The following is a 14,591-nucleotide window of genomic DNA, read 5'->3' on the forward strand; positions in this document are numbered from 1 at the left end:
GAACAGCAATAGATCAAACTGTTAGGAAGGCATTTCTTATCAGTGCCATCATTCTAAAGGCATACTTCTGTTTTAGGAATAATACCTAGAAGAATGACACTGACTGGTTTGAATTGAATGGATAAACTATCTTTTATTATTTTTCTCTTCAAAATATTGTGGGCTTAAAGTTAAAACCCAGCAGAAAATAATGTGGGTTTCTGTGACTAGGATTGTTTTCCACTTTCAGAAAGTTCACCTTCAGCTACCTAGTTTGGGTAAAATGTTAGGCTTGCCAAAAGGCCTCAAGAACAGCATACTGCTCCTTAATAGAGGCTTGATGGGATGTTATTTATTTCCATGCCATGAAACGCTTCATTTGCCCATTTCCACACATTCACCCTCTATAAATGGGACATGATTCTGCCCCCTCCCCACCCCAAGCAGTTGTGACATGTGAACTTAACAATGAACATTTTTGTTATGGGGTATTCCAATACTTTTTCAGAAGGGGGATAGATTCATACATTTACCTAGTGCATTATTGCTTCTAAAACATTATTCTGTCAGGAGGCACTGTTTGCTAGGACTTTTGAGAGGATTTGAACGGCAGGCATCTTTTAAGGGAGGTGGAGATCAGGAGTTTGCTATTTTATTTTTCGATTTTACTGCAGATGCTTTTAACTGTTATTGTAAGCTGCCTTGAACCATGAGGAAAGGCAGGATATAAATGTTTAAATAAAGTATTACTATAGAAAGAGAAGACATTGTCCAATATGTAATATTTAAAAGTAATGGTAATCTTTGGTTCATTATCCAAAACATGGTCCTAAATATACTTTTGGTCCTTGGAGATCCTGCTATTTTGCTTTCAGTTTCCTTCCAAAACACTAGTGCAACTGAAGCACAATCAATTCTATATTGATAAGGAAAAAATGATGCTAATCATCATATAGAATTTGAAAGGAGATTTAAAGACTCTATGAAGGCTAAGTGGCCTCCTCAATATTAAATCTAATGGGTCTGTGCAAAAGATCGCTCTGAGGGGACAGCTAGATGATTACTTCAGGATTTCTGTTGCTTTAAAAATGCTGTAAGGGTCTGTTCCTACTCACAAATGTGTCAGGGGGAGGGTAACAGGCTCCTTTCTACCCCTTTGGGGCATTTGAGCTCTTGAAAAGCAGCACACGTGCCTCTCCTCCCTCCCATAATCCTAGGCAGGACTGGGCCCCATGTCATTTTTAACCCAAAAATAAAATGGCTGTGGCATCCCCAGATTGTCTGCAGGGATGCTGTATCATGTAGTTTTGCCCTGAGTGAAAATGAAACCATTTACAGAAGATAAGCAAAACAAAAGTCTGTGCTCTCTGAAAGTATCAACCTATTTAACAGAACGCAGAAACCTTCATGGCTGTTTGCATGGGGACAACGGTAGGCATTTCCATAATCACAGCTGCCCTTTTTCAAAATGTTACAGTCATAGAAATTACCCAGATTGTCCTCACACATCCTGGACCCAATTATGGGGAGAAAATTAGAATTGCACATATGGACGAACTCAAACATGCTTAGAGATGTGAAGTTTTAATACAAGTGCTGTTCAGGAATTCACTTATAAAAAACACCAGGACTGTAAAGAAATACTTCTGTGGGCATAAAATGGTTGATAATAGAAAGCTTACCTTCTCCATTCGGATTCTGTCTCCACATTCAGCTGGTATGTGACCTTCAATTAAAATTAAGTCTTCACTGGTTACTTTCCATTGTCTACTGGCAAAATGGACAACTGCAAACAGCCTTCCATATTGTTGGTTAGCAATCAGTTCATTCACTTTCTGTAGAAGGTCTGGGGAAAATTGATAAGTTAGTAAAGAAATGAAGTGAGTATGAATTCTGAATGTGCATACTGGGACTGTGTGTATGCCAGCCTCAGAGAAAATGACTCTTGCATAGTTACATGATGTCCATTTTATTTAAAGCACTGATATCTTGCCTTTCTTCCTAAAAGAAAGAACCTTGTCCAGTTCCGCAGGGCCTGTAAGACGACCCTCTTCCGGCTAGCCTACACCTAGTTAAGATGAGAACTCAATGTAGCTTGCCAGACTTCTGTTTTATATGTTTTATATGTATTTGGAACGTTTACTGGTATTTAAGGTTTTAACTGTTTTAAATGTTTAATGGTTTATATATTTAAATATTGTTTAATTTTTATGTTGCTCAATTGCTGGAAGCCGCCCTGAGCCACTTGTGGGAAGGGCGGGATACAAGTCATAGATAAATAAATAAATAAAATAAAAATCCAAAGCAGCAATCAATATATCAAATGTCACTTACATAAAATCCATCCAGACACACAAAGCCCAAAAGGTGCCAGGCAGCTCTCTGTTATGCCTGGATCCTATGCCACCTGACAGCTCCTTTCTCTTGCACCATCAAGAAAACCACCCGATGGAAGGCTAGAAAGCACCCAGCTGAGATTCATTTCTGCAAGGAACATTTCACTGCATTTTGTCTTTTTTTTTTTGCTGTTGAGAGTCAATTTTTTTAAATTGAAAAGCAGGATAAAAATAATTGTTATAGTTTAATTATAACTTCATCATTATAACAGGGATGACCAACTTCTATATTCTTAGAGGCTGCTCTATGCTAGAGATAATGCTCTTGGGACCAAAAAATGGATACTGCTGCACAATCTCCTAGGGTGTGCATGACTGGACATTGCAGAGTTGCTATGGCGACTTTATTGCCTCAACCTGAACTGAAGTATGATCCTGCAACCACCACATCCCAGCCAGCCACAGTGAGAGGCCTGGATGCGTCACAGAAGAAGGGCTTCTCACATGATACATTTGGGCCTCCCAATATAATTGGCTGGGACTGAGTGGTTGCTATGGGACCTGCAATGCCTCAGAAAGAGAGGGCAGATTGTGGGTGCCAGCTGGGGCAAGCATCAGTAGCAAAAAACAGATGTTCCATCATGGATTTAGATGATGATAGATTCAAGAAAGGGCAGAGAAGGGCAAAGGAAAGACAGGAAGATGAGCAGAATACAACTTGCCCTATGATCATTGCTTATGCAGCAGATCCCACCCCCAAGCATACCATGTGCAACGTGAGTTCTTTTAGGAAAAGGGGGTAAATATTGACAAGTGAAGTCATGCAGTCATAGCATAACATCCTTCTTCCCCGTCTCTTATGCTGGGGCTGACAGCTTTATTGAAAAGAGAGGAACGTGGGAAAAATAACATGTCTTGAAAGTACTTTCCTGAAAAGACATTGGGTTAGAAGCTGGTAATTGTAGGTGTAGGCAGTTATTCTTTTTATTCTGGAAAGAAGTTTCTTATTTTTGAGCTTTCTACCTTTGCAGGATTCCTGGCTTTTTTCGATGTTATGATTTGCAAGGTCAAATGGTATAAAACTACAGAACCAGATTGGTTGGGCCAGAGGAAGAAAAGCACATTTTTTTGTCCTGGTTATAAATGTTTTGAGGGGAATAGAATTGTGATGTCATAGGACAGGCCTTGGTGATGTGGTGGAGTCTGCCGTGGATCAATTCTAATCAAGGAGTACATGGCCCATGTAACTATTTGATATCTGAATCCTCGGATCAAATAGCAATGTGGTTAGCCCTGGTGCCAATCATGAAAACAGCAAAACCACTTCACCCATAGACTAAGTAGGGATCTCCACCTTTTCAGGGTTTCCCAGATACACACAAAAAAATGACAGTGGGTTAACTCAAAGAAAAAAGACACGCCCCCAACTGCTGAGAGTCAATGAAAGGGGGGAAGAGGAACAAAATTATCCTGCATAAGCCCCCAAGAGCTTGGAGAATCCTGGAAGATGAGAACTTGAGAAGTGGAATGTAATTTCCAAATTGTTCATTCCTGTGATTTCTAACGAGCCCTCAGATTTTCAAAATTTTAGAAGTGCATTTTCATTATGCCAGCACAAAATTTTCAGACTGGAGTTATGAACCTAGAATAAGATCAGTAATACTGTTCTGTATTTCTTTTATTAGCTCTGTTGGTTTGGTCAGTTTCTTTCCTATACACATTGTGTCAAATATAATCCCATATATATGTTGGATGATAAGATAACCAGTTACAATAATAGTCTCTGATCCAAAGGAATATTTGGTCTCTTTCCATGCTTACTAGAGTCAAAAGGTCTTTAATGCAATGCACAAGGGGAGGAATGTAAGCAAAGTTGAATAAACTGACTTTCATAAAGGATTATGAAGATGGCTGTGATGCTTTACTAGCATCAGTTGCTGAAAAAGAAAAGCAAAATCTAGTGGTTTAAATGCGGTATTCCATTAAGAAAACTGTTCATGATTGTAGAATACCCTAACAAAGTCCTCATCTATCATCAGTCTGGACAATTTCGCTTCCTGGTTCTTAATTATCTTATTCCCTCTGTGCCCTAACTTTTAAGGAGCCACTGTCAGTCTTCCAAAGATGGCAGAACACAACCATCACAATGCAAACCTACCGCTGTGAACATTGCTTCTCTGTTGTGTTTTTGAGAGAGTCACACCTTGTTTTAAGATTATAAAACGTTGAGGCCGTCAAGACCAAAATAGTCAGAATGGTCCACCTAGATCAGTACTGCTAACCCTGTCTGGTAATGGCTTTCCAGGTTGCCAAAGCAGCTCTTTCTCTGAGCAATTTCATGGGAGCTGGGGAGTACAAGTGGGATATAACTACCACTATAGTACAAGTGGGATATAACTGCACAGCTCTAGACCTTAGAGCTTTTCCCAAGTTCTGCCACCCTTTGATTTGCTTGGAAATGTCTTCAAATGATTCTAATACATGAGACAACCATGAACCACTAAGCTTTTGACAAGTAATCTGCTGCTACTTGGGACAGCTTGGACGAGTCTTTTCCTGACTTTTACAGAGGACAGAAAAGAAAAAAAGTTTAAGACGCCATGTGCTACGGATTTATAAAAAGCTCTTCTTTTTAAATTAATGTATCAAAATATATTTTAATATCAGAATGAAAAACATTCCAAAAAAATAATAAGCAAATACAGTTAAGCTAAAATATTACCCCAAAACATCATTTTAAATTGGTATGTTATAAATCCCAAAACCTTCACAATGTGAATGAAAGACATTTTCAATCTGATCTGAAATTTCTTTTTTACCCTGTTCCTTTATGCCAACAAAGGTCAACCAACACCGATGGAAATATTTCTTGTAACAAACCATATTTTGCATATCAAGGTTTCAGTATTTCAAAGTGCCTGGATAGAGCAACGTAGAACTATGAGTTGAAATAATCATTTTAAAAATCAGCTACTAGAGATTTAAGATTTTTTTTCTAATATAGTATAAATAGATAAACAATGGGTTAACTTCCAATTCATAACCATGAACTGTCTCAACCTATGAATACTTCCTCAATATCTTCTCACAGCAGTGAAATCCCAGCAATCATACAGAAGTACCAGAATGTTTTTAATATCAGTAGCATAAATTTGAAGCACTAGATACTTCAAACGATCCTTTGAGGCGTAGTACCACTGAAGCATTGTTTTCAAAGAGCTCTTCCTAAATTACACTACTAGCTTAAAAGTAAAAGTTTACACCAATTTTCTTGAGAAACCTAATTCTATATCAAGCTGTTTCTCACTTTTTCTTAAACTGGCATTTGTTATTATGAGCTTTATCTACATTTATCAAGGAATACATTTTAACTTCTAATCCATGCTCATCAGGATTATATAGCAAAAGTTCAAAACTAGTAAGTGATCTAAAATATTGTATATACTTATTGTAACACAAAAGTGTTTGACCTAGAGATACTAAAGATTTTTCTAATCCAGACCTTCATCTGGCATCATCAAATTATTTTCATCTCATTTTGCTTGTCAATTATACTTGTCTATATAAATCTCATTTTGCTTATCAATTATACTCCTCTCTCTCTCTCTGTATGTGTGTGTGTATCCTCTTAAACAATTTAAATTCAAAAATTCCCACTCCTCATGCAAATTCCTGTAACCTGAAACATAAGGCCAGATTGTTTGCTAACAAAATGTACTGCTAACTATACTACAATGTTTGCTAACAAAATGTACTGCTAACTATACTGCAATGTTTCTAGCAATGTAGAAGCACTGCATTGACAAGATGAGCACTCACTCATAAGCAAGCATGCAAACCAGCATTCACACTGCAGGACAGCTTGGCTATCAATAAATCTTTTCCCTTGCAAGCAGGAGCTTCTGCTTCCAACTTAAATTTATTGACACATTTCTCCTCCACTGCTTCTCTTGAGACTGATTTTCCTACACTGTCTCCATTCACATGCTCTGCTAAAGGACAGAGCACAGCAACAAGTGAGTAATGAGGAACAGAGACTGCAAAGAAAGGAAACTCTTCACTTCTAGTTAAGATACTTACCATTATGGTGCTTTACCTCTTCTGCTGGATCTGGCAGTTTGATTTCAGGCCATGGGGGTGAAGTTAAGGATGTTTTTGGAAGGAGCCTATCAAATAATAAGAATCTCCTGTTAATGAATGATATGGCTGACTAATCACTCCTGTAATTAAAGGATGTTTCAGATAGCTCTTAAAAGAAGGAGAAAGTTTCCCGAACAGCAGAGAAACCAAAAGAATTCAGACTTATTTTTTTCAAGTTTCATATTTTGCATTTGCAATTGGAAAATAATTTGCTTCAGGTTTATCTTTGTGATGATCACCTACAGAGAGGTTCTATCCTATTTGTGAATTTTTATGTGAAACTGACTCCCTTTGTGTCAGTTTTATTTTTGCTGTCAAAATCAGGAATAACTGACAGTCAGCTGAATAGACTGAAAAATGGAGTGCCAGATGAGAGAAAAGTGGGTATGCGAGCCTAAGCATCCAATCAAATGTGTGCCATCTCCATAGCTCTCAGTGGGGTTTTTTAAATTAATCATCAGGCACATGGAGGTCTGATTTAGATTGACAATGTGGCACAATGGAAGGGGGTTAACTCATCCCTCCCCCTGATCTGAAATTGCCTGGGTGTTGCTATTGGCCTCTATGGAGAAACTTACAAACTGGGTCCATATATGCCTGATAATTACATCTGAAAACAATTGGGAGCTTCAGAAATGCTCATATTTGGTTATACCCTGAAATGAAGTTACCTGAGGCTTGGAACTGGCCTGGATGTGAGTCAAGAGATATTTCTCCACCCAAAATGGGTGGTTCAGCTGACAGAGCTCAGGCTCTATAGCACAGCTGAAATGGAGAATGCAACATGTCCATTATTTATTTATTTATTACTTTACATTTATATCCCGCCCTCTCCGCAAGCGGACTCAGGGCGGCTTACAATATCATAAAAACAATCAATTCCATAAAACATATAAAAACATAGTTCACTTATCAATTTAAAACTATTTGCGCTGTCTCAATCCAGTCTGGCGGTATTGGGTTCTGACTATGATCGCCAGCTTCTGTAGGATGTCCGGTGGCAGCCCATTTTCAGTCAACCAGAAAAGCTTGTCTAAACAGTTCGGTCTTACAGGCCCTGCGGAACGCCGACAAATCCCGCAGGGCCCTTATAGCTTCTGGGAGGGTGTTCCAAAGTTCTGGTGCTGCCACCGAGAAAGCCCTGGATCTTGTTACGCATAGCCTGGCTTCTTTTGGGCCAGGGGCAGACAGCAGATTTTTTGTCCCTGATCGCAGTGCTCTCTGGGGGATATATGGGGAAAGGCGGTCCCGTAGATAGGCAGGTCCCTGACCATAAAGGGCTTTAAAGGTTAGTACCAACACCTTGAAGCGAACTCGGAACACAACAGGCAACCAGTGCAGCTCTCTCAGCACTGGCCGAATGTGCTCCCGTCGTGGTAGCCCCATTAACAGCCGTGCCGCAGCGTTCTGCACTAGTTGTAGTCTCCGGGTTAGCATCAGGGGTAGCCCCATGTAATGGTAGGGGATTTGTGCTGGTAAAAAAGCCAGACATGCAAAACATGGCTGTTGGACAAATGGATAACGGGGAGAAGCCTTAGCTCAGTGGCAGAACTCATGCTTTGTACAAAGAAGGTTAAAAAGTGTTCTGGTAACTGGTCTAGGAAAGCCTTGGCTATAGGGCATGGAATGCTTTTTCCAATCAGAGGGAATAGATGGACTGATAAATAGCGTTTGTTAAATCTTTGCTGGAAAACAGTAGTATGTTTACTTGCCAAGAAGAACTATGGAGCCAGCAACATTGAAGACTGATCCAATTTTCATGTAATTAAACAGGATGCATCCACTGCTTTCAAAAATCTCTGCTCTGAATGAACACTGTGTCTCTATCATTAAAGGATAGTCACAGGAAGCCTAAACAAGGGAGAAAAATTTCCTCCTGCCGTGGGGAATCTACTGTTTACTTTGTATGCTCTTGTCAAATCTCAAAGCCACACAATGCCCTTAATTCAAGCCCTGTTGAGGACACAGAAAAGCCGACACAGCAGTTAACTCACATCTACTCTTATAGGGATGAGCATTCCAGCATTCAGAAAGCAGCAGATGTTTTGCAGCAATCTCAGAGACTGCCTAACTACATACTAGAATGTTTTGCAAATACATACTTTGCAATTAAGTAATTTTACCCATACAGGGGAACAGTCCCACTCCCCAATGCTATTTAACAATATAGCATAACATAGAGAACTGCAGAGAAACAAAAGAAAATAACGCTAAGTGAAATTAAAACACAAATGGCAAAAACTTAAATCCCACCACCATCTGCAGTCATGTAACAACATAGAATTAGAGTTGCCAGCTCCAGCATGGGAAATTCCTGGAGATTTGGTAGCAGTGCCTGAGCAGGGAAGTGCCTGGGAAGGGAATTCAGTGGAAATGTGATACCATAGAGTTCACTAAAGCTGCCATTTCCTTCAAGGGAACTAATCTCTACGGTCTGGGAGAGCCCCAGGCCTCATGTTGAGGCTGATAACTCAAATATGGAATACATAACTTGAAATCAGACTGCCAATTCACTCTGGTAAGCATGGAGCCTTCCTCTGCAGAAACAGCCTCCTCCACATTGTTTAGTTGAGCAGAGTGACAGGATGCATCCTGGTTTTCTATGCAGGGTGTTGTGCTAATTCCCTCACCTCAATTATGTGACCCCCACTCCCCATGTTCTGTAAAATTAGGGTATTTGCATCTCTGGGCACGACAATTTTTTTAAAGTGAAATTTGGATTGCATTGTTGCATGTTCACAGTGAGCAAGGGAAACTGAAACATTACACCATAAAAGGGTGTAAGGGCAGGGACTAGGAAACAGCAGGAAAAGGGCCTTCCCTTCCCAAACCTCCCTATGCTTTCTAATAAAAGCTGTCTACTTATTTCATTGCAGCCACAAAAGGGAGAGCCACAGTAGGTACAATCCACTAGTAATTGCTTCTGTTACAGATTCTCTGAAGTCATATGAGATAATGGTTATTCCCCTTTCATACTTTTCAAAAGAGTACAATAAATTTCAATGGGGCTTATGAATGGAATGGGCCTTGCAGCTTATGCTGATCATTGTGTCTAATGGTAAACTGGCTGACTCATGTGGATAATGAAAACCACCCAAAGGCAAGGTGAAGGTCTGGTCTCTACCTACGGGGGCAGGGGGGGGGGACTTATATGAAGAAAACAATCATGCCATGCCACCCACAGGAAACCTACTCAAGGGATGTTGAAAAACAGGACTCCCCCTCCCCTCCCTGAGAGATCTCAGTTTGACAAGTGCTGAAAATGCCCCAAAAGAGAATGTGCAGAAAAGCTGAGCATCAGTTGGCAGGGAGATGAGAGGAATTAACCTGCACAAGTTTGTAAAGGCTCAGAAACTCTCCAATAATTCCTTGTCAGCCCCTGCATGTTACATGTTATTTCAAAACTGAAGATGATTCTTGGGCTTCTGTGAAAATAAACAATGCATTCTGAGCTCACACATGGCACAGACCTGAAAGCAAGCTGAAAACTGCAAACTTGAAAGCTATCTAACGTAAAACTCCCATAACATAAAAAGCTTGGATGTCAGGGATTACGTTAATTAAAAACCTTTACTATTGATATGAGCAGGGAGTTTGACATGGAAAACAACTCAAGCCTGTAAGCCTCCAACACTGAAATAGCTGGTATTGAATATACCATGTGATTTTTTTCAGTTATTCAGACAAGCCCCCATGTCAAGGCCATGATCTATTACTTGTAAAACCAAGGCGTTTTCTAGACCTTGTGACTGTACAACAGCCATGCTGGCTGTTTCCCCAAAGTGCTGCATAGCAGGCATACAAAAAATTCTTATGCCCACATGGATTAACTGGAGAGCTGAATGTTGTTTTCAGACAAGTGAAACTGATCTTGTGAGCTTTTGCTGTGCTTTTCAAAAACAGTGTATGAAAATTAATTCTCTGCTCCTATTATAGGTTCCATAAGATTTTAAATCCAAAACATGATTGGTCATTTGTTTATGAGATAAATTAGATTACCCATGAAAATTTGAACTCAGCAAAACTGGATGTCTTTGAATGAAGAATTATCCCATGTTAACCCTGTTACACAAAATCAAGACACATTTTCAGCATCAGATAATCAGCTGCTCAGTGGTGAATCATCATTATCATCAGATAATCAGTGGTGAAAAATACGACTGCCTTGCTTGTGTGGGATCAGTGTCTAAAAACAAGAAGTGGAAGCCAAACCCAAGGAACCCTGAGCCATCTCTTGATATCTCAGGAAGTGCCATTTGGCACTCAATATAAAGACTGCTGGTGGAGCTGCCTGGGGAGAAGGAAGGCCTCCAGGCTAGGATAAGGAACCACCATTTCTTAACAAAGACATTCTCTTGTTGCCTTTGAGAAAGAAGAGAGGAATAACCTCACACCTCATACAGATTTAGTTCAGGCAATGAAGAGATATTTAGACACATTCCATGTATTTTCTTATGAGTCTTCCTTTATACACTTCCATGCTCCCTTCCCCATCTAAGGATTCTTCTTGTGTACCCTCCCTCCAATAAAATGGATGTTTCAACCTTTGACAGCACAAGTGTCCCCTAAGGAGCTTTCTCCCTAACAAGTATAATGAATAGAAGTTGTCATAACCATACAAGCAGCAAGTTGCCAATTTCTAAAGTGAAGTGGTTTCCAAGCACCCAGTTTTACCTTAGCTTACCTCCTAGAAATGTCAAGTTTCTAGCTCAGTGACAGCTGTAACAAAATGTTTGCCAGGGGTGCAGAGAGGCGCAGTAAAGCAGAGCAAAAGGGAATGAAGTACAGGCTCAAGAAAATAAAAACATTTGCTGTTCTCTGAATGGAAGAACAGGAAAAGTATTAACTTGCTTCCTAAGACGTGGGGATTCAGCAGTCCGCCTTACAGTGGTTGACCTCCTTTCTCCAAGATCGGGGACAAAGGGTGGTGATAGGGGAGGAATCATCCCAGAGGCACTCACTCATATGTAGTGTGCCACAGGGTGCGGTTCTGTCCCCAATGCTATTTAACATCTATATGCGCTCCCTTGCCCAGATTGTCAGGAGGTATGGACAGGATTGTCACCAATACGCAGACGACACCCAGCTCTATCTATTGATGGGCGGCCAGTCCGACTGTACCCCAGAAAATCTAGACCTGGCTCTTCAAGCTGTAGCATCTTGGCTCAGGCTGAGTCGGCTGAAGCTGAATGCGATGAAGACGGAGGTTCTCTATCTGAGCCGGGGTGGTCCAAGGGGAGGTGTCCATCTGCCGGCTCTTGACGGGGAGCCACTGATACCGGCCCCTAAGGTCAAGAGCTTGGGCGTGCTCCTGGAGTCCTCCCTCACAATGGAGGCCCAGGTAGCAGCCACTATTAGATCCAGCTTTTTTCATCTTCGGCGGGCACGGCAGTTGACTCCTTTCCTAAAGCACAACGACTTAGCAATGCTGATCCATGCTACGGTCACCTCAAGAATAGATCACTGTAATGCTCTCTACATGGGGCTACCCTCGACACTGACTCGGAAGCTACAGCTAGTGCAGAACGCTGCGGCGTGGCTGTTAATGAGGCTCCCCCAATGGAAGCACATTTGGCCAGCGCTGAAAGAGCTGCACTGGCTACCTATTGTGTTCCGAATCAGTTTCAAGGTGTTGATATTGACCTTTAAAGCCCTTTATGGTCAGGGACCTGTCTATCTGTGGGACCGCCTTTCCCCATATATTCCCCAGAGAGCACTGCGTTCAGGGACAAAAAATCTACTGTCCATCCCTGGACTAAAGGAGGCCAGGTTGCGTTCGACACGAGCCAGGGCCTTCTCGGTGGCAGCACCAAAATTATGGAATGCTCTCCCGGAGGCCATAAGGGCCCTGTGGGACCTCTCTACATTCCGCAGGGCCTGTAAGACCGAATTGTTTTGACAGGCCTTCAATATTTAACTGAGAGAGAGCTGCCACCTGACATCTGTTAGAGTACTCGGTGATCACCGTCTGAAAAGCAGAACTGCCAATATAGTAATGATACAGACCATGTAATAGCTTTTTTTTAAAAAAAAAATTTAATTGTAATGATGTTTTATTGATTTTATTGATGTATTGATTTTAATTGTGTAAATGAATGTTGTGAGCCACCCTGAGTCCGCTTGTGGAGAGGGCAGGATAGAAATTTAATGTAATAAATAAATAAATAAGAGGCCTTCCTCATGGCCATGCTGAGGGGAAAAAGAGTTTTGGACACTTCACATAATTCCTGTTTAGGACTGATTTAGAAGCACAGGAAATTTCTGTTATGGTGTGCTCTTTATCATCCCAACATAACTGCTTTTAGGGTCAGAACAGTACCCGACAAGACCCTGAACATAAGAACATTAAGACAGCCCTGCTGGACCAGTCCAATGGTCCATCTAGTCCAGCATCCTGTCTCACACAGTGGCCAACCAGTTCCTCTGGAGGGACAACAAGACGGAAGCCAAAATCTTCTCCTGATGTTGCCTCCTGGCTCTGGGATTCATAGATTTAGCACCTCTGCATGTGGAGGTTCCCCTCTGTCACCATGACTAATAGCCATTGATAGACCTATTCTCCATGAATCTTTTGAATCCCCTTTTAAAGCTGTTTATTCCTGTGGCCATCACAGTATCCTCTGGCAGCAAATTCCACATTTTAATCATTCATTGTGTAAAGAAGTATTCCCTTTTGTCAGTCCTAAATCTGCTGCTCATCAGTCTCATTGAATGCCCTCAAGTTAGAGAAAAAAATGTAAACTCTCTGCACCCTATGCATAATTTTATAAACCTCTCTAATGTTCCTTTTGGTAGTTGCGGCTAGTCCACTTGCTCGGGATTTGATTTACATCGAGCAGCCATACAGATAGTCTTTTCAGGGATTATAAATTCTGTTTTATCGCCTTCTTGTATTTTTTAATAATTCAATTACATTTTAACTGGTTAAATTATTGTATAATTATTGTTTAAAACTACTGTTGTAATCCGCCCTGAGCCCTGCTATGCAGGGTGAGGGTGGACTAGAAATCCAAATGATGATGATGTTGTTGTTACAGTTTTGGACTTTAGGGATAATTTAACCCTGAACTTAATAGCATTGTTCTCTTGAACTTAACAGTACTGTGGTAACTGGAACTAAGCAAGGAAAGGAAGTGCAGGATTGTGGAAGTGTAAAAGGCACACCAACACTTCAATATGTTGCTCTTACCCTTGCTGTACTGAAGCACTCCTTGAACTTTTTCGGGCTGTAGACCACAACAGAGAGGCTGAAACAGAAAGAAGGAAAAAGTCACATTGAAACCATCTTCATTGTTTTAATATTGAGCTGTACCAAATCCAGAATGAGTAGGAAAGACAATACAGCAGAAAGTAAAGGTGGATGGATTTATATTGTTCTTGCTTCTGTAAAACACCTATCTAATCTGAACAAAAATACAAATAGACACCAAATCAGGCTCAAAATAGTCCCCATTCATGTGAAATGTAAAAATAGTAGAAAAAGAAAGAAGGGTTGAACATTATGTTGTAGGAATCTGGGCTTGGTTCTAACAATTTCAGCTTTTCTATCCGAAATGAGCTAAAAAGTTTAAGATTAAAACATTGTTCCAAAATCTACTGTAGTGACAAAGTAACAACCAGCAGAACAGATTGAAAAATGATGATCATTAACTTGACTGAATTAATAGCAAGATTAGTGAAAATCCCCTCTTGAAAGCTGAATCTAACACCTTATTAGTTTAATCACATTTTTGCAGTCACAATATTGCATTTACTTTTCTTGCAGGGAAAGACAACCTGCTCGAAGTAATTATTTATAGGAGAGTTAATACAAAAGTATAGAAAATAAATTGAACAAGTTACTCTTGATTGCACCTTTAAGCAGCTGCTTTGCAGAAACCAGACACTGATTTTTCCTACCTGTCCTCAGTACATACAAACATGTCAGCTGCATTGCCATTTGCCACAAATTTTTAAAAGATCCATATTCAAAGTAAGAGCAAAAATTTTAATAGAGGAACTTTCTTAATTATTAGGTGATGTCAAAGATTTCAGGTTTTCACAACTGGTAACATCATTAGGGTTTGTAGAATCTTTTGGGCTCAAGTGCCGTGTTCTACTGGAGAAAGTTTTCCTTCCAGACGTTTCGTTCTCAGC

At 40.4% G+C, this 14,591-nt stretch overlaps 1 protein-coding gene across 2 annotated transcripts in view; it reads right to left on the bottom strand.

Moving 5' to 3' along the window:
• Positions 1-14,591, bottom strand: part of MRPL21 (mitochondrial ribosomal protein L21) — a 42,627-nt gene that overhangs the window by 19,455 nt on the left and 8,581 nt on the right. For both annotated transcript variants that reach the window (XM_060261199.1, XM_060261198.1), the window contains exons 2-4: positions 13,645-13,702; positions 6,396-6,481; positions 1,662-1,825 (exon numbers count right to left, since the gene is read on the bottom strand). In XM_060261199.1, the coding sequence (XP_060117182.1) occupies positions 1,662-1,825; positions 6,396-6,481; positions 13,645-13,702 (308 nt within the window). The remainder of the gene's footprint in view (positions 1-1,661; positions 1,826-6,395; positions 6,482-13,644; positions 13,703-14,591) is intronic.

This window comes from Heteronotia binoei, chromosome 21 (genome assembly GCF_032191835.1).
Source record: "Heteronotia binoei isolate CCM8104 ecotype False Entrance Well chromosome 21, APGP_CSIRO_Hbin_v1, whole genome shotgun sequence".
NCBI lineage: Eukaryota > Metazoa > Chordata > Lepidosauria > Squamata > Gekkonidae > Heteronotia > Heteronotia binoei.